Source organism: Phacochoerus africanus, chromosome 1 (genome assembly GCF_016906955.1).
Source record: "Phacochoerus africanus isolate WHEZ1 chromosome 1, ROS_Pafr_v1, whole genome shotgun sequence".
Lineage (NCBI taxonomy): Eukaryota > Metazoa > Chordata > Mammalia > Artiodactyla > Suidae > Phacochoerus > Phacochoerus africanus.
The window spans coordinates 214331471-214352608 of NC_062544.1; the positions used below are offsets into that span (position 1 = coordinate 214331471).

At 37.6% G+C, this 21138-nt stretch overlaps 1 protein-coding gene across 7 annotated transcripts in view; it reads left to right on the forward strand.

Annotated features, from left to right (window-relative positions):
- TFRC (transferrin receptor) overlaps positions 1–18445 on the forward strand; it is a 29987-nt gene extending 11542 nt beyond the window's left edge. For all 7 annotated transcript variants that reach the window (XM_047789797.1, XM_047789842.1, XM_047789833.1 and 4 more), the window contains exons 7-19: positions 46–159; positions 2391–2489; positions 2845–2984; positions 4734–4891; positions 5600–5719; positions 7118–7203; positions 7443–7506; positions 8693–8760; positions 9641–9699; positions 9909–9990; positions 12116–12337; positions 13996–14136; positions 15434–18445. In XM_047789797.1, the coding sequence (XP_047645753.1) occupies positions 46–159; positions 2391–2489; positions 2845–2984; positions 4734–4891; positions 5600–5719; positions 7118–7203; positions 7443–7506; positions 8693–8760; positions 9641–9699; positions 9909–9990; positions 12116–12337; positions 13996–14136; positions 15434–15676 (1596 nt within the window). In that variant the 3' untranslated portion in view covers positions 15677–18445. The remainder of the gene's footprint in view (positions 1–45; positions 160–2390; positions 2490–2844; positions 2985–4733; positions 4892–5599; positions 5720–7117; positions 7204–7442; positions 7507–8692; positions 8761–9640; positions 9700–9908; positions 9991–12115; positions 12338–13995; positions 14137–15433) is intronic.
- Positions 18446–21138: the final 2693 nt, after the last annotated feature.

Sequence of the window (21138 nt, forward strand, 5' to 3'; positions counted from 1 at the left end):
GTTCTAATACCATAATGCTCATTGAATCTGTTGTCTTTATTCTAGGGTAAACTGATCTTTGCTAATTTTGGCACTAAAAAAGACTTTGAGGATTTAAAAATGCCTGTGAATGGATCTCTAGTTATTGTTAGAGCAGGGAAAATCACTTTTGCTGAGAAGGTAAGTGTGAGCTATTAAATACATTGGTATCATATCATTCTTTAGCTAAGTAGTTTTTTTTTCTTTTTTTTTTCTTTTTTTAACCTTTTCTAGGGCTGCTCCTGTGGCATATGGAGGTTCCCAGGCTAGAGATCAAATCGGAGCTGTGACCGCTGTTCTACGCCAGAGCCACAGCAAGGCAGGATCCGAGCCACATCTGCAACCTACACCACAGCTCATGGCAACGCTGGATCCTTAACGCACTGAGCAAGGCCAGGGATCGAACCCGTAACCTCATGGTTCCTAGTTGGATTCGTTAACCACTGCGCCACGACGGGAACTCCTAAATAGTATTGTTAATCTTGCAGTTTGAAAACCATCAGTCTTAAACTCTCATACCTGATAATATAATTTATTAAAGTATTCTATAAACCAGGTAAGTTCCAATTATCTAAAGTTATAAATACTTCCAACTTGGGAGTATTTTGTGGCTGTTGTCTTTCAATGAAAATGAAATGATGAGAAATGCTTAAGTGAATGGATAGACAGCGAGGTCCTACTATATAGCACATGGAACTATATCAGTCTCCTGGGATAAACCATGATGGAACGGAACTATTTTAAAAAAAAGTGAAAAAATTACTTGAAAGAAATTTAAATTGGGTCTATGTAACTGAGTTTTATATATATATATATATATATATATATAACAGGTATAACTGTTTTATAAAGAGGAAAATTAAAAGTTAATCCATACAGGGGCCTAGAATGGAACGTATCAAGTAGTTGTCGTGGATGACTTTATTATTTTATCTTTTGAACTCTCCTCTAGAGTTTTGTTGTATAGCCATATTTTTTTTTTTTACTTTTTAAATTGAGATACAATCCACATACCATAAAATTCATCCTTTAAAGTGTACATTTCCGTTTTTAGTATATTCACAGATTATGCAACCATCACCATGATCTAATTCCAGAACATTTTCATTATCCCTTAAAAGAAACCCCATACCCTTTAGTAGTCACTCCCCATTCCCTTCTCCTCCTAGTCCCTGGCCATCACTAATATACTCTCTGTTTCTCTGGATTTGCCTTTTCTGGACATTTCATATGAATGGAATCATACAATATGTTGCTTCTTGTGACTGGCTTCTTTTTACTTAGCATAATGTTTTCAAGGTTTATCTGTGTTGTAGCATTAATCAGTAGTACTTCATTCCTTTTTTTGGCTGAACACTGTGCTACTGTGTGGATATGCCACATTTTGCTTGTCTGCTCATGAGCTGATAGACATTTGGGATATGTCCACTTTTTGGCTTTTCAAAGAACACTGCAGTAAACATTCATTTACAAGTTTTTATGTGACTATATATTTTAATTCTCTTGTGGGTCTACCTTGGAGTGAGATTGCTGGGTCATGCTGTTAACTCTGTCATTTCAAAAATTTTATATCCTCAAAAAGCTAAACAATGTAGAAATGGAGAAGAGATTAGTGGTTGCAGTGAGTTGAGGGTGGGGAGCAAGTGGGTGTGGATATCAAATGGCAATGGGAAGGATCTTTGTGATAGTAAAACTATTCAGTATTTTGACTGGTTGGAACCTAAATCACACAAATGGGTGTAAGTAAAATGGGGAAATCTGAATAATACTGGTGGACTGTATTGTATCAATGTTAATATTCAGGTTGTTACATTTACTATAGTTTTGCAAAATCTGACTACTGGGAGAAACTGGGCATAGTTTACAAAATGGATCTCTGTATTATTTCCTAAAACTGCAAATGAATCTACAATTTTCTTGATAAAAATTTCAGTTAAGGGGAGTTCCCATTGTGGCTCAGTGGGTTAAGAACTTGAGGATGTGGTTCGATCCCTGGTCTTGTTCAGTGAGCTCAGGATCTGGTGTTGCTGCCAACTGCGGCATAGGTCACAGATGCAGCTCTCATCTGGCATTGCTATGGCTGTGGCGTAGGCTAGCAGCTGTATCTCCATTTTGACTCCTAGCCTGGGAACTTCCATATTCCATAGGTGTGGCCCTAAAAAGAAAGAAAAAATTTTCAGTAAAAATTTTTTTTTATAAAATGTTTAAATTTTAAGTAAGTATTTTTTTTTCTAACCATATTAGCTGTTTGAAACATTGGGAGTATTGGTATAGTTTCCTATAACCCTTTGTCTTTCATTATAACTCCAGTATGTATTCTAATTTTGGTTGATGGGCTCTTCATTTTCTGAACTTTACATGTTTTTCTTTAGGTGGCAAATGCTCAAAGTTTAGATGCAATTGGTGTCTTGATATACATGGACCGGGCTAACTTTCCTATCATCAATGCAGATGTTCCAGTTTTTGGACATGTGAGTTTTTATTTCTTGAGTAAGTGAGCTATTGAGGTCTCCAAGTTATTGCTGGATTCCATCTACATTAATGGAACTGTGCCTTCCTTAAATACTTTTTTTCCCCTTGGAAAGTTTTAACAGTAAATGAGACGATGGGTTACATGACTTTGAGACCTAGTTACTACTTATTGCTAAAAGCACTTTATCAGTAGTATCTTGAATTGAGAATTTGGCACATGCCATATAAAAACAAGAGTCACATACTGTAGAACCACTCAGATTTTCAATAAAGTGCTAATAAACTTAGGTTATAGCCTTATAGTGAATTTCAATGTTATAGGGATTTCTTGAATAAATGCCTTTTATTTACTAGGCTCATCTAGGAACAGGTGACCCGTACACACCTGGATTCCCTTCTTTCAATCATACTCAGTTTCCACCCTCTCAGTCATCAGGATTGCCTAACATACCTGTGCAAACAATTTCCAGAACTGGTGCAGAAAAGCTATTTGGGTAAGTTCTTATTTGAACACTGTCTTGCAGGGTCATGTTTGATGCTTAGGGAGAAGTAATCTGTTTAAGTTGATTTGATAACACCTTAAAACAATTGGCTGTATTTTTCCACATTTGGGATCCTTTGGGGATGGTTAGCTGTTAACTTGGTGTAGCTAAAAATGAAATTTTTCCTCCATAAAGTGATCTTAATAATAGACATTAGATTTATAAACCCAAGGAATCCTTGTTTGATCTACCCAGTGAATTCCTGGTATAATACTCCCGGCATAGCTTCTGCTTAAGTACTTCCTATGGTAAAGCATTTTGTTGCCTATGGCAACCCATTCAATTATTGGAGAAGATCTATTAGAATTCATATTGAAGTGAAATTTTATTCCCTGTACTCATTAGTTCTGGATTTTCCTTATAGCAACAGAATGATTCAAGTTTGTCTATGGATTGACTATCCTCAGTTCTCATGACAGTTTCCAGATGCTTTATAGTCATAATTAGTCCTTCTGGATATCCTCCCTAATGTATCAGTATCCCTCTTTAAAAACATTACCCAGTCTAGGAGTTCCTGTCATGGCTCAGTGGTTAATGAGCACAACTAGCATCCATGAGGACATGGGTTCGATCCCTGGCTTCGCTCAGTGGGTTAGGGATCCAGTGTTGCCATGAGCTGTGGTGTAGGTTGCAGACGCGGCTCAGATCCTGTGTTGCCGTGACTGGTAGAGGCTGGCGGCCACAGCTCCGATTTGACCCCTAGCCTGGGAACCTCCACATGCACATGAGTTCAGCCCTAAAAAGACAATAATAAAAAATAAATAAATATGACAATAAAAATATTACCCAGTCTAATTAGAATACATGTCATTAGTTTTTACCTTGATCTGGATATATTTCCCACTAGGTATTGGCATGGGATGTCGGTCTAGTTTCAAACACTCTTGTGAGCATTTATTTGCTATGTGCCATTGAACAAGTTAACCCCACTGATGATTTTCTTTGAGTTAATTGGATAGTCAAAATATATTCTCTTAGCAGGATTATTGGTATCAAATGAAGAGCCATCTACACATAAGGACTCTGTAAAATCCTATGTGACTATTAATATGGCATCTAAGAGGTTTTTGTAATAGGTGGTTCTTATTCACTAAACAAAACTTAGAATCAGCTAATTCTTCCTACCGCCCGACAAGTCTTTCTTAACTTGTGAAGCCAGGCCCCTTTTTCTTGTGTAGTTGGGGGAGTAATAATGTTTTCATATAGTTATGTAAGTAAGCCTTTTAGAGCAGGCATTGTTTGGATAATGGGGAGATATCTAACTACCAGCAGGATGAGTATCTTCTTTTATAACTGAAATAAGAATGTTTACCCTTGTTAGTGGAGAGAGTTAGGAAGCAGATATATTAGTGGACTTTTATATAAGAACTTCATTTTGAGTCCATCTTGGTATCTGTTTCAGATGTAAACTATAGCTTTGTCTCTGGCAGAAAAAGCAGTCATCAGCTGAGGCTATGTAATAAAATGCATTTTTTAAAAAAAGCATTGGTTAAACTAGGAAGGAACTCATGATTTTCAAATGACTGCCTGCAGATCAGAGTAAAACACAAATGTCTGCCACTAGTGAGTGTAATTTTGTTATGTTCTTTTTATATGTCCTCTTAACCTAGAACTTCACTGGCCAGTAAGAAGGACTGATTTTGGAAACTTGAGGGGAAGTAACAGTAACTCAGAACTCTGACTTCTGTTTCCTACTTCTAGAAATATGGAACAAGATTGTCCTCTTACTTGGAGAACAGACTTTCCATGCAAACTGGTGTCCTCACCAAGTAAGAATGTGAAGCTCACTGTGAACAATGTGCTGAAAGAGATAAAAATTCTTAACATCTTTGGAGTTATTAAGGGCTTTGAAGAACCAGGTAAAGACCCTTGGGTTGTTTTCCCACCCACCCCCATTTTCCTCATTCTTAAGGATGTGGCCAGAGGGGGAGGCAGTGCAGGAAGTCCGATTGGCTTGGCTTTGTGAAATGCTAAATCTTATCCATCCTGAAATGAACTGTTCAGGTGTCAGTTTTATTGGGAGGTAATAAGGGCCTAGGAAATTAACTTGTTAAAAACTCACCATTATGACTAGAAAATCTCTTTTAAGTTATTGAATAAACCATAGGTAAGCAAATTTCTCCTTAAGGAGAAAAGAATAAACAATTTGCAGGCCATACAGTCTGTTGCAGCTCTTCACCTCTGCCACTGTAGCATGAAAACAGCCATAGACAGTTGGTAATGAATGGGTGTGCAGGCTGTAGTTTGCCAATTTATCCATTTGAATGCAATCAGATAGTTATATCATTTGGACTTTAGTGTTTATTAGACAATTAGCACAAATACACAGTCATAAACTTAAATGGTAATATGGAAAAAAGTAGCAATACTAGTAAGGAAAAAGAGTAGTACTGTCATGTGATCTTTTTTTTAAACCCCTGGAGTCTTAAGTCAGATCTGAAGCAAGGCTTTCTTACCCTTAATGCATCTTTACCCTTCTAATAAAGTGCTTATTCTAGTTCATTATTAAACTATTTAAAAGTTGATTACATAATTTCTCTTTTCTTTCTTTTCTGTTTTAAATTAAGATCGCTATGTTATAGTAGGGGCCCAGAGGGATGCCTGGGGTCCTGGAGCTGCAAAGTCCAGTGTAGGAACAAGTCTCCTATTGAACCTTGCCCAGATACTCTCCGACATGGTCATAAAAGGTAGGGTACAAATTTTGAGAACTTGAACATCTATGTGCTATATGTACTGAATGTTAAAATATTGCCTATATTTTTATGGTTCACTTGTGCTAGACCTTAAATTCTTAAGTGCAAAGCAGATTGTCTTTTGTTGTATCTGCCTTTGACTTTGCAACAGCTTTCTGTGCAGTGTCTTCACTGTACTGGGTATTATCAGTTTGAGACACTAGAAGGCATTATATTGGGCCCTAAATTCTTTTTTCTTTTTTTTGTTTCTTTTTTTGGCCCACACCCACAGCATATGGAGTTCCCAGGCTAGGGGTCAAATTGGAGCTGCAGCTGCCAGCCTACGCCACAGCCACAAAGGATCCAAGCCACGTCTTCGACCTACACCACAGTTCATGGCAGTGCTGGATCCTTAACCCACTTAGTGAGGCCAGGGATTGAGCCCACGTCCTCATGGATACTAGTTGGGTTTGTTACTGCTGAATCATGACAGGAACTCTGGGCCCTAAATTCTTAATGTGACATATCCAGAGTGATACAGCAAATCTAACATGGTCCCTAAGGAATCTATTTAAAAGCAAGCAGTATATCTGTACTAATGTTTTATAGTTTTGTTATAAAATGACAATATACTTATAGTTAGATAATATATATTATAGAATATCTATATATTTGATTTATAAATATATATGATAATATACATATAGTTGGATAATATATATTATAGAATATGTATCTATATATTTGATTTATGAATATATATTATATGTTTCAATAAGAAAGGCTTGCTTTGAAGCCTTTCTCCCATGGTACTTACCACTTCTGTACACCGCCAACCCACACATGCAAACCCCCATCAAATTCTTGAATCTTTGAATCATAGGCTAAGTTTCAGTGCTTAACTTTTATACAAAAGTACATTAATGCAGAAGAATACATACCTAGGGAAGGAGGAGGAAAGGAGGGTGGTGGCTCTCAAAAGAGCCCTCATTAATGTACTTTCTCTGAAAACTTACTCTTTCCTAAACTGGTGAGTTTTCATTCTACCTCATAACAGAGTTGTGTTTAATCTAGTGTTTTAAGTGACTTACCTCTAAGCAAATAGTTTTCAAAGAAGATTCTCTGATTTCAAATATGTCTTGGTCTGGAAGTTAAGGGACTCAAAGAATGGAGGCATAGAAGAGTGAGGTTGAGTAAGCTGGTTCCTTCTGTGTACTTAAGATCTTGTTTGCAAATGATCTATCCTTTTATATTACTTGCAAATTTTATTTCTATTCCTTTTGTTGGTGTTGTTCTTTCACCTGCGGTCACAAAAGGAAAATAAAAATTTGAGGATCTGCAGACTTGAATTTGAAGTTTCTGATTTCATCTTAACCGTTCCCAAGATAAAACTGACTTTTTCTTGTTTGTTAGGTCAGTTTAAACCCAGCAGAAGCATTGTCTTTGCCAGCTGGAGTGCTGGAGATTTTGGAGCTATTGGTGCCACTGAATGGCTAGAGGTATTTTCTATATATTATCTAAACCCAGAATGGGCACTCAAACTTGTATTGGCTTAAGCTGTAGAAAACCCACAGAAACCATGCTTTTAGATTTGATTTTACCATTTTTGCCTTTGTGTATTTAGTTTCAGTAGAATCTATAGACTCCAAGTTTAAACAGAAATCCCTATTAATAGCTATTGTCTTTGATAATTAGATTAGTACATATTAATACATTAATATTTGTCCTTCTCTCATAGGGATACCTTTCCTCCTTGCATTTAAAGGCTTTCACTTATATTAATCTGGATAAAGCTGTTCTTGGTAAGTGTCTTTTCATTAGCTGTTTATGAGTTTATAAAATACTTATGAAACAGCAGAAGAAACTCTCTAAAGCAGCACTTACTATTTTTTACAGTTTACAGTTAGGCATAACCAGATCAAAAGATTGACTTAGTGCTCTCTTAAATAGTGCATGAAGTTATAGAATGGGTGCAGATTGCCTTGTCTACAGCAATGGTTCGTAATGTAGCTCCAGACCAGCAGCATCAAGATCACCTTGGAGCTGTTGGAAAGGCAGACTTTCAGACCTTATGCCAGACCTTTTGAATCAGAATCTGGAGCATAGGGTCCAGCAAACTGTGTTCTAATAAGTGCTCCAGGTGGTTCTGATGCACTAGAGTTTAAGAACCATTAGTTCTCTACTTTGTTTTTTTTGTTTGTTTGAGGTTTTTTGGGGGTTTTTTTGCCTTTTCTAGGGCCGCTTCCCACAGCATCTGGAGGTTTCCAGGCTAGGGGTCCAATTGGAGCTGTAGAAGCCGGCCTACGCCAGAGCCACAGCAATGCTGGATCCTTAAACCAATGAGCAAGGCCAGGGATCGAATCCGCAACCTCATGGTTCCTAGTTGGATTCGTTAACCACTGCGCCACAACAGGAACTCCCTCTACTTTGGTCCTGAAGGAGCTAAACCATACCAATAGAATGGTACTTCTTAGTAATTCACATCTTGCTAGATTGTGGCATCATGGGTAGAAATACGAGATAAACTTCTAAGAGAGATTGGTGTTATTTAAAGTACAGATTTAGGCAGTGGATAAACTGTCTGAATGAACTGGAGAAAAATGAAATGTCTACATGGAAGGGAAGGAGTTAAACTAGATTTTATTAGTCATTATTCCCATTTTATCTTTGCAGCAGAATGTATTGAATATAGTAATGTAGCTAAGAGATGACTACCCCTAACATGGGTGAACCAGAAAGGTACCTCCCCAAAATAAATCATTAACATTAAATATGCAAACTGAAGGTGTCATAGTTTCAGTTGAGTGAAATTAGGGTTAGCAGTCACTAAAGAGCTTGTCTCCTCAATCACTTTTTTGTCTACTTAATTAAGAGGATAATACCACTGATCTAGCTTGTCTTCCTGTTTGCCAAGTAGTTTTAGTTATAGCAGTAGCAATGTGAAAATTGTTTGACTAGAGGAGAAATGTTAAAATAATCTCTTTGCAGGTACCAGCAACTTCAAGGTTTCTGCCAGCCCACTGTTGTATTCGCTTATTGAGAAAATGATGAAAGATGTGAGTGTATACCTAATTATGAAAATTTCATGTAAATTAGACAAAAATTAAGATGGAAAACATTGCTATTCAAACCTTTATAAGTAACCAATAACAGGAATTTAGAATAAATTCCCTAGCAGCATTAAAATCACACTTTCAGCTTATTTACCCCAAGCCTTCTGAGGGAGGTGGTATATGAAGGCTCTGACCGCAAACAGCGTGTAGTCTGTAGAATTATACAGCAGAATTCCATGAGGCCTCAGCTGTATTGTGGGTGCCCGCCGAGGGTTGTCTGTAGAGTCAGAATGTTAAAGAAGGTCTAAATGATCTTGACCCATACCCAAGACTCAAATTAGAAGGCCAGATGAAATACCCATTGACTAAAAACAGACATGTGATTGACGGTAGTTTTAAATGAGGGAGGAATCAGATGTGCCTGATGGGATTAGAGACTATATAGCAGAATGACTCAAGTTGGAGAGAAGCAAGGTTCAGGGAACTTGATCTTAATGCCATGGGAAACTACATGGTCCCCAACAGGGCAGTAATGTGCTGGCAGTAGTATAAAAGGTGCTATGAAGGAAGAAACCAAAAACAAGATAGGCCTGTCATGAAGGCAAGAGAGGGCTTTTAAAATTGTGAAGCCACCTTTAAAAATATTAAGAAGGAAAACATTTTTTTCCTCATTATAACTAAAGGAACTAACAGCATGGGCCTAATGGGAATAACTTCAGAAATTTGAGATTGTTTTAACTGTCTTAAAGGAGTTTTTTTTCAAGAAGATATAAAAATTTAATATCTTTTATAAATGTTTATAGAGGAAAACATGTTAGTGACTAGCTTGAATAAGTCAATCAAAGGGTTTGTTTTACTGGTTGATTAATTTCTTATTTTACAGGTAAAAAATCCAGTTACTGGGCAGTCTCTGTATCGAGACAGCAACTGGATCAACAAAGTGTAAGTTGAGAAAAGTGAACAGCTAATAGAAAAGCAGAGTCACTCAGTAGCACCTGAGTAGCAGAGGTTTAAACATAAGCTTGCAGTGAGTTAACCTCTACTACACAGAGAGATTCAATTTAAGAATTTACTTGGGGGTAGGGTAGGGTTTCATGTAGTATAGTCTGTTCTTTGAAAACTTTCTAAAGACATTCTTCCTTTCCTTGCAGTGAGAAACTTTCTTTTGATGATGCTGCTTTCCCTTTCCTTGCATATTCTGGAATCCCAGCAGTTTCTTTCTGTTTTTGTGAGGTAAGTCTGAAGAACACCGTAGCATTATATCTTAGACCTTCAGGTTTGAGACCAAGTTTCCTTGAGTGCTTAGTATGTTTTAGGAAGTTATCTAGGGAGTTCCCGTGGTGGCTCATCAGGTTTGAGACCAAGTTTCCTTGAGTGCTTAGTATGTTTTAAGAAGTTATCTAGGGAGTTCCCGTGGTGGCTCATTAGGGATACAACTAGTATCCCTGAGGATGCAGGTTCGATCCCTGGCCTCGCTCAATGGGTTGAGGATCTGGTGTTGCTGTGAGCTGTGGTGTAGGTTGGCATCCACAGCTACAGTTCGATCCCTAGCCTGGGAATTTCCATGTGCTGCAGGTACAGCCCTAAAAACAAACAAGTTGTCTAAGTGCAGTTATCATAATTTCCCTTATTATCAGTCTTCACATAGAATTGTTAGCTTAGCATTTGAATTTATTTGCTAAAACTTCTTCGGTTATGTATGATGATTTTTTATTAACAAAGCTGCCTATTGAACATGCAGGTATAGAATATTTCCTTCAAAAAGAAAGTTCTAGGAGTTCCTGTCGTAGCTCAGTGTTTAATGAATCTGATTAGGAACCATGAGGTTGCAGGTTCGATCCCTGGCCTTGCTCAGTGGGTTAAGGATCCGGTGTTGCTGTGAGCTGTGGTGTGGGTCGCAGATGCGGCTCGGATCCGAGTTGCGCTGGCTCTGGCATAGGCTGGTGGCTACAGCTCCGATTGGACCCCTAGCCTGGGAACCTCCATATGCCACAGGAGTGGCCCAAGAAATGGCAAAAAGACCAAAAAAAAAAAAAAAAAAAAAAGAAAGTTCTACTGAATAATGCTGCTCTTGATACCTGTTGAAATATGGTAGTAAATGTTTGTCCTGAGATGTTAAGTCTCTTAAGCAGGGCTTATAGTTCAAAGCACAAAAACCTAACAGGTAAGATTTTTAAGAGACAGATCTTTGAATTAAGTTGTAGGAAACCAAGATGGGCTTGTTACAAGAGCCAGTGAGAAGGCTGAAAACCAGGCAGAATAAAAGGAATTATGAAGGCTTCTGTGCTAGAGTTGGAAAACCAGCTCTTTAGCAGGCTCTTCCAAGGTGTGAGGACATCCCAGAGTTAGTATGGGGGTGGGGCTCAGGGTGGAAGCTGTTGACTTTGGCATCAAATTGTAGATCCAGTAGAGGCTAAGTACTTCCTAGACTTCTTATCACTGGTAGTTTAGCCTGGGACTAGGGCGGGAAAGGCCTGAAGTGAGGGAGTGATGAAAGATCTGGATTTAGAGATAAACATAGCCAGAATTCCCTTGACTTTCTGCTAGAGCAACAGTATGAATGGTATTGAAATGTATAATCATGATGCCTGTCTGTTTAGTGCATTAGGAAGAACTAAATGTCAAGGTCCCGGCATTGAGGAAATTTATGAAGGATTTCTGTTAATCTTGAGAAATCACTTTTTTTTTTTAAACTTCTTAAGACTCCATGGATGTCAAAAACCTAGCAGTGCTGGTTCAGAGGTATAGGTAATACAGATATATACAGTCTGAAAATAAAAGAACTGAGGTCAAAACAAAAGATTGCCAATGAGATTGTTACTAAGGACAGTGGTAGGCAATAGAGTTGAAGAAATAGTTACTCAAGTTGTGTAATGAACATAGACGTTCTTGTGAGCATCAAACATTCTTGTTAGAAAGGTAACACATATGAATGGATGAATGCTGCACCATTAGGAAGAGGGTAAATTTCTGTTTAAAAGCAACATTGATAATCAAAGTACATCTCATGCTTGCTCTCCTCTTTCTTCACTAAGATGGGCCAAACTTCTCAGGGAAGAGAACAAAGGATACAACCTCAAGGAATTTGGCTAGAAATTTGTTCAGGCTCTATGATGTGAGAGAACAGGAATTCTGTAGAACCTAGAAGAAAGTAGTCATTCTAGGAGTAGGTCAGGTTCAGAGGAACTAGCAAAAGTGGTGTCTTCTTAAAGTGGTGGATATGAGATAAAGTTGGAATAGGAATATGTTAGAAGCAAAGGAAGAATTACAGTTACTGTTACCTTGATGGGGAAACTAGAGTGTGAGGCTCCTCGTCTTATAACCCACCTGAGTACATTAATGTGCCTTTGTTTTCCAGGACACAGATTACCCTTATCTGGGTACTACCATGGATACCTATGACGTCCTGAGTAAGAGCGTTCCTCAGTTGAACAGAATGGCACGTGCAGCAGCCGAAGTGGCTGGTCATCTTGTGATTAAACTTACCATTGATTTTGAATTGAACCTGAACTATGAGATGTATAATGACAAAATACTTTCATTTGTGAGGGAAATGAACCAATTCAGAGTTGACATAAGGGTGAGCATTAATTAAAATAAGGTTCTTACTGCTGAAGTATCAAGTGGTTTGAAGAATAATGTTTAGCTGGTTCTGGAGAGACATGATTGGTGGCCAAAGTGGCCAAAGTATGTTTTAAAGTGAAGTATAATTTTGCTTAGAATCCATAACTCATTTGAAAAGAGAAGTTGGGAGGCTGTGGGTTATAGATATAGGATAGACCACAGTAAGTATTGTAGAATCTAAAATGCTGTTGAGTTGGAGTTCCTGTCATGGCTCAGTGGTTAGTGAACCCAACTAGCATCCATGAGGAAGTGGGTTCGATCCCTAGCCTCACTCAGTGGGTTAAGGATCTGGCATTGCTGTGAGCTGTGGTGTAGGTTGCAGACACAGCCTGGATCCCAAGTTTCTGTGGTTCTGGTATAGGCCGGCAGCTACAGCTCTGATTGGACCCCTAGCCTGGGAACATCCTTATAGCGTGGGTGCGCCCCTAAAAAGACCAAAAAAAATAAAGTGGTACTGAGAAGTTCCTGTTGTGGCACAGTGGAAATGAATCTGACTAGTAACTGTGAGGTTGCAGGTTCTGTCCTTGGCCTCGATCAGTGGGAGTTAAGGATCAGGTGTTGCCATGAGCTGTGGTGTAGCCCAGCAGCTACAGCTCTGATTCAGCCCCTAGCCTGGAACCTCCATGTGCTATGGGTGTGGCCCTAAATAGCAAAAAAAAAGAAAGAAAGAAAGAAAAAGAAAAGAAAAGAAAGAAATTAAAACATAAATAAAATGGTGTTGAGCCTTTTCTCATTCACACATTCCAAGCAACCCATAAAGAGATTGGACCTAGAGAATACATAAACATCTCAACTATGATTCTGAACCTGTGAGTTTGGGCAATATATGCCTTTCAGAAATGACACAGAGGGAGAGAGAACATAGCCAGTACTTAAAGTCTTGTTTAGTGTTGATCCTTTGTGTCTAATAGTCACACATTTGATACCATCAAATTATTAAGTACTTTTTCTGGTACTAGAAGTCAATTTAACAGATCCGTTAAATGAAGTAACTCACTGATAACCAAATCTCAATTATTAGGATTGGCTTTCTTGAAACTAACTGTAACTGATCAGAAAGCAGGGCTTACCAGAATAACTAGAATAACTAGATTCTGAAGTTTGCTGAACAGAAATGTTTGAAGTTTGCCACCAAAGGGAAATTCGGATGGAAAGACCATACTTCACAGAATTATGTACTTTTACTAAGTAAATGATGTTAAATTTCTTTATGAGGACGGTTTTCTCATGAGACTAAAAGTGGATAACTGTACTCTGCTGAGTGTATTATTCTAGTTTATGCAGCTTGGGACCTCTTGTATAAGATGCTTAAGTCTAGCTTTCGCTGAGTCTTGGAGCTTGTCTGTGAGTCACCCCCTTTTATCAGAGCCATTTTAGTTACTACACCTAAATTTAGAAAAGTCATAGGAGTTCCTGCTTTGGTGCAGTGGGTTAAGAATCTGACTGCAGTGGCTCAGGTTGCAGCTGTGGCTTGGATTCAGTCTCTGTCCCGGGAATTGCCATATACTTTCGGTGCAGCCATGAAAAAAGAAAAAGAGAAGAAAGAAAGGTATACAGAATGACATCCTAAGAAATACAATGTCTAATAGTGAATTTAATGTCTTTCTGCTTCAGGAGATGGGTCTGAGCCTGCAGTGGCTGTATTCTGCTCGTGGAGACTTCTTCCGTGCTACGTCTAGACTAACATCAGATTATAGGAATGTGGAGACAAGAGACAAATTTGTCATGAGGGAAATCAATGACCGTATCATGAAAGTAAGTACCGTCAGAAGAGAAGGAACTCAAGAGTTCATTTTTAATTGGTAAATCTATTTCTAAAAAGTGGAGTGATAATTTCAGGACCCTAGAATCCTTTGCTGCTTTGGAATTCAGCACAAATTTTTTTTTCTTCTTTCCATTTTATGGCTACACCTACAGCATATGGAAGTTCCTGGGCCAGGGATTGCATCCAAGCCACAGCTGCAACCCATGCTAAAGCTTCTGGCAATGCCAGATCCTTTAACCCACTCCGCCAGGCCTGGGGTCGAACCTGCACCTCCAAAGCTACCCAAGCTGCTGCAGTCAGATTCTTAACCCACTATGCCATGGCAAGTATTCGAAGCTCAGCACAAATTTTATTTATTTATTTATTTATTTATTTATTTTATTTTTTTGTCTTTTTGCCATTTCTTGGTCCACTCCCATGGCATATGGAGGTTCCCAGGCTAGGGGTCGAACCAGAGCTGTAGCCGCCAGCCTGCGCCACAGCCACAGCAACACAGGATCTAAGCCGCATCTGCGACCTATACCACAGCTCGTGGTGACGCTGGATCCTTAACCCACTGAGCAAGGCCAGGGATCGAACCTGAAACCTCATGGTTCCTAGTCGGATTCGTTAACCACTGCACCACAGTGGGAACTCCTCAGCACAAATTTTAAATATTACTTATTAGCAAGATAAAAAGTCAACATACCTATACTGGAAATTAAAAAGACATTTCACCTAGTATTAATTTTTTTAGGCTTCAAAAACTTTTTTTTTTTGGTCTTTTTTTGCCGATTCTTGGGCCGCTCCCACGGCATATGGAGGTTCCCAGGCTAGGGGTCTAATCGGAGCTATAGCTGCTGGTCTACGCCAGAGCCACAGCAACGCTGGATCCGAGCTGCATCTGTGACCTACACCACAGGAACTCCCTTTAAAAACATTTAAAAGAAGGGATCACTAATGACTTTTAGCTGTCATTTTCTCTGTATTTGTTTAATTCAGTCCTCAGCTGCTTTTATAAACTTAAGTCTGCTTGGAAGAAGCAGAAGACTATCATAGTAGAAACTTGTAAACCTTTCATATATAGGTTCCAATTTTAAAACCAGCTCAGGGCAGTTAGAATTTACAAAGGAATTGACAGTTTGAAAATTAAACATTGGAAGATTAGTAGCCTGGTTCTTAACATTCTTAGATTCGGGGAAGTTTTAACATTTAAAATGAGACGACAGTTGTTTTACTATATCAGGTCGTTTCCTCACAACAAAAGTTACAGCACTGTGTAAGCTCTTGTATGTTTTGTTTTCATAGGTGGAATATCACTTCCTCTCACCCTATGTATCTCCGAGAGAGTCTCCATTCCGACATATCTTCTGGGGCTCTGGCTCTCACACCCTGTCAGCTTTAGTAGAGCACTTAAAGCTGCGTCAGAAAAATAGCAGTGCTTTTAATGAAACACTATTGAAAAATCAGTTGGCTCTAGCAACCTGGACTATTCAGGGAGCTGCAAATGCCCTCTCTGGTGACATTTGGGACATTGACAATGAATTTTAAATGTGATACTCATAACCTATCATAAGAACATCAGGGTAATGTGGTTTTCTAGACTTGTGCTGGTTGTGCTAAATTTTCAGTAGGGGTACAAAACCTAATTTGTTATAATTCTACCCAGTCATCTTGGTACTACTAGATGTCTTTAGGCAGCAGCTTTTCATACAGGGTAGGTACTTGCACTTCAAGTTAAAGTGAATAACCACTTAAAAATATTCATGGTAGAATATTTTCTCCAATTATCTCTAGAATTTTAAGTGCTTTGTAATGGTAACTGCCTCTTTCCTGTTACAGTTGTGAAAAAGTCAGAACCAGTTAGGTGAACTATTGCTCTAAATCCTAAGATACACACGTGAACTGGTGTCACTGGAATTGGAGGAGGAAGGTGCTCTCTGCTGAGGGTGGAAAGTGGTAGCTCAGTGTGTCCTCCTTCTTTATTCAGTGCTGGAAAGGAGATACCGGGTTGTAAGGCTTTCCTCTCCACATGAGATCTCTGCCTTCTTTAAGAGGATACAGGCTGGTTTCCACATCCCCAAGCAAAACAGTTCACTTTCAGAAGAGTCGGAACTTGTTTTCTTGCCAGCGAGGGTCTGAAATAGAGATCCTTCAGCTGCATAAAATGATGTTCAACTGTTTAGTGCAGGAGTGAGGCCTTAATGTGTTAACCTCAAAATTATGAAAAGAGGAGACCAGAAGCCAAAGACCTAGTGTATTTTCTTTTCCTCTGTTGCTTGTCCCATAGAACTTTATTTTGTTTTTTCCAAGGTATTTTGAAGGAGAGCCAGTTTTTGGTGTTTAATTTCAAACTCAGTTTGTCAGACTTTAAAGAACACACTGCCAAATTTTGGCCAAAGTGTTAAGTTTTTGGTAAAGCTTCCTGTCATTTTGGCACTGAGATATTTATTGTTTATTTATCAGTGACAGAGTTCACTATAAATGGTGTTTTTTTTATAGAAGATAATTATCGGAAGCAGTGCCTTCCATAATTATGACAGTTATACTGTCGTTTTTTTTTTTTTAAATAAAAGCAGCATCTGCTAGTAAAACCCAACAGATACTGGAAGTTTTGCATTTATGGTCAACACTTGAGAGTGTTAGAAAACAGCCGCAAGCCAAATAAAATTATAAGCTAAGTCTTGGAGAAGAATTAATTAGTCAATGCTAATCAAATCAGATTTCTATTTAGCTAACCAGAAAAAAATGGCAGTTCTCTTAAGTGCAGTGAATTGTGACCAACTTATAAATTAATGTCACTTAAAGGCTGTGATCATATGCCTATGTGCAAAATTTTACAGCTCAATTTTTCCAAGGTGTAACTTTAATTCGAATTTTGCAAAATTTCCAGTACCTTTGTCACAAACCTAACTCACATTATCGGGAGCAGTGTCTTCCATAATGTATAAAGAACAAGGTAGTTTTTGCCTACCACAGTGTCTATATCGGAGACAGTGATCTCCATATGTTACACTAAGGGTGTACGTGATTATCGGGAACAGTGTTTCCCATAATTTTCTTCATGCAATGACATCTTCAAAGCTTGAAGATCGTTAGTATCTAACATGTATTCCCAGCTCCCTATAATTCTTTTAGTTTTAGATGCAGAAACATTTTGTGGTCATTAAGCATTTGGTGGATAACTTCAACCACTGTAAAATTACTTCCAGATTCTTTGTTTTTAAGCTTAATGTTGTGTTTTGTTATATTTGTGGGTTTCCCGAGTCTTCTGTTCAGCAAGATAGTAGCATACATTTATAATGTTTGCTGTTGTCAAATGAATTTAACTTTACCCCCTTATTTGCATGTTAACCTTATAAACCTAGTTCATACAAGTTTGAATTCAGAATTGACCTTTTAGCTTCAAGCAGGGGAAACTTCTATAGGAGTTTGGGGGGAGGAGGGAATAAAGGGTGTAGGAAGGCAAAGCTTGCAAAAGGGTCTTTGATCATGTCTCCCTGTAAGTATTTGGTTGCTGTAAGGTAAATGTAGATGTGAACAAATAAGTTTGAGGCTACATCAGTTAGGACTTTATTTTCTAGTCAGCCATTGTTATAAACCTGATCATCAGCTGTTTGTTAAAAGGCAGTTCAATCCTATCACCTAAGAAGAAATCCACTGTCTCTTAACTTACTTAAGTGACACCAAGAACCTTAAAATAGATCTGGATTATTACAGCCTCACTGATTTGTTTCACTACTCACAGTCTATTTTAGTCTTTAGTGTTTTATCTTAAACTGATATTTAGTGTAGGTGAGTGAAAGGTCATAGTTGGGGTTCCTGGTTTAACTGTTGTGCTTTATCATACTTTAATGAAAGCTCAATGACTTCAAGGCATAATATGAATAACGGGCATGCATTTTACAGCAGTAAATCTCTTCCAAAAAACTCTTTTCTATAGTTAGGATCGAGATTTTTCCAATCAAACAAGTTGGTAAGTGGTAAAAGGCTTTAATATTCCTGAATGAAATGTATATTTGACTATTACAACCTTCCAGTCTTTAGATTTTTCTGGTTTTAGATGTCATGTGCATTTCGAAGGTAAAGAATCAAATGAGTGAGCTTTGTCATGATTCATTATTCTAGAACTTGCATGACCTTTACTGTTTCCTTTTGATCTTGACATTTTAGTTGGCTAAAGATGGCTTATTAGGCTTGCCAACTTACTGCTCAGCTGTATCTTTGTAAACAAGTGATATGCCCTTATAACTGTATACAAGCTGGTATGTGCACCAGTGTGGGAATTCCTCATCTAATTTAATAAATCTTGAACACTGAGTTGTCTTTTTTTTTTTTCTTGGCCCATTTAAATGCTGCCTACAAGAAACACTTTAAAAACACAGGTGAGTTGAAAGTCAAAAGATGGAAAGAAATAGAACATGCAAATGCACATAATTAGACTAGAGTGGCTGTATAAACACCAGATAAAAAGATATTACCGTAGATAAAAATAGGAATATTTCATGATGATAAAAAGAGACAATTCATTGGGAAGATATATGTATGTGAACTGCATGACAGCCTTAAAATATATGAATTAAACATTTATGGAATTGTGGGGAGAAAGATAATTCTGCCACAGATTTTAACACCCACTCCTTAGCAATTAATAGAATAATGAGACAAATCAGGACAAAAGATTTGAACCACTTAATCAGCCACCTCAATCTAACTGACATTTATAGGACACTACAATTGCTAAATACTTTTCAAGTATGCGTGGTATATTCAAGATAGAACATATATGGTGGGCTGTAAAATAAGTCTTAAGTTGAAGAGTATTGAAATTATACATGGTGTATTCTCTAATCAGAATGGAATTAAATTAGAAATCAGTAACAAGACAGAAAACCACTAAAATATCAGGAAATTGAACAGCACATTTGTAAATAATTTATGTAAAGATGAATTCACAAGAAAAATTAGAAAATATTTTTAATTTAAATATAACAAAATCTACGGATGCAGGTAAAATAGTGCTTGGAGATACACTGCTTAATACAGTATCCATAGTCACATGTGACCAAATTTAAATTATTTAATAAAAAAATTTCAATTCCTCAGACACACGGATCACATTTCAAGTACTCAATAGCAATATATAGCTACAGGCTATTGGGCAGCAGAAAATAGTATTTCCATCACTGCAGAAAGTTCCAGTAGACAGTTGTGGCTTAGAGGGAAATGTTTTTCTAATATAAAAGCTCAAAACTATCTAAAAATCAATGACTTTAACCCGTTTCTATCTTAACAAGTTCGGCAGAGAAAAGCAAAGCAAGCTGAAATGAAATAGAAAATATATATAATAAAGAACAAAAAATCAGTGAAATGAAATCATGCAATAGATAAGATTAACAAAGTCAAAATCTGATTCTTTGGAATGAAAAGTGAAATATGAAAAGCCCACAGCTATACTGATCCAAAAAAGACAAAACCAAAAACAGTTACCAAGGATGAAAAAGGTTTCAACCACAGACTTATGGACATTAAAGCATAATAAGGGTATATCATGAATTTTATGCTAACAAATTAGACCATTTACTTGAGGTAGAAAAATGTATTGATAAATTCAATTTATCAAAATTAATGTAAGAAAAAAAAAATCAGGAAATCTGAATGGCCCTGTGTCAAATAAATAGAATTTATCAAAACTTTCCATAAAGAAAACTCTAGACTCAAATTACACTGGTGAAGTCTGTCAAACATTCAAGGAAGGAAGGAATATCACCAATGTTACAAAAACTTTTTCAGAAAACAGAAGTGGAAAAAACTATTAAGGCCAATATACTAAAACCTGACAAAGATATTACAACAAAAATTGCAAACCAATATTCCCATGAATATAGATGCAGAAATTCTTACCAAAAACTCCTAGCAAATTGAATCCAACAATATACAAAAGGATAATAAACTGACCATGTAGGGTTTACTCTAGGAATGCAGGGTTAATAATAGTAATCATTGTACCCAGCAAGCTCATGCCTATGTATATACTCAAGAGAAATGAAAATACAAGTCCACACAAAAATTTCTATGAGTGTGCATAGTGGTATTATTCAAAAGTAAAAAACTGAAAACTCAAATGGCCATTACCTGATGAATGAATAAGCAAAATGTGGTATAAGCCTGCAATGGAGTATTATTTGACAAGAAGAAATGAAGTAGAATGATGTCAGAGAAGATGACAGGATAGGAAGCTGTTTAACTAAACAACTATTGGACTGGCAAGAACTGTCTAAAGCAGTTCTCAGAATTCTGGAGTTAAACACTTGGACTATCCAGGGCAGAGCTTGGTGAAGAGGCTGGTAAATTTCAATACATTCTAGTGAATTTTGGTCTTTCACATAGTGGCTACCATTCCCCCACTACCATCCTTTGCAGCAGGCAACAGGAGAGATGGTGTCCTACATTCTTTGGTCCAGCTTCCTAGAGCCAGAGTGGGCAATAAGAATCTTCTCTTCCAAATATCATGATTGAGTGTTTTGATTGATGATTACTGTATTTGATCACTGAGAGGCCAGCCCAGAGTCTGGCCACTGTTTCAACCCTCATGGACTTAAGTAGTTTGCAGGGAATTAGAGACACTATTTCCCTTTGGGATCCAGACATTTAAGGAACTCTTCTGTTAGGTCATTAGCTGGCTGTAGAGACAAGAGAAACTTCAGTGACCACACACAACATGGAATAAACTGGCAAAAATAGTTTGGAAAAGTCATAAGCAATGGATTCAACCCTCAACAAAGCAAGATTTACCAATCCCTGAGGAGTGGAAGAGTTAGACTTCAGAGTTCAAACCACATGTCTGGTTCACTATTTTAAAAATTACAGGAAACAAAAACAGGAGAGTATAGCCCAAACATTGGATTAAAAAAAGAATTAGAAACCATCCCTGAGGAAGCCCAGACATTGGAATTACTAGGTAGAGACATTAAGTCAACTGTCTTACATATTTTCAACGTGCTAAAAGAAGC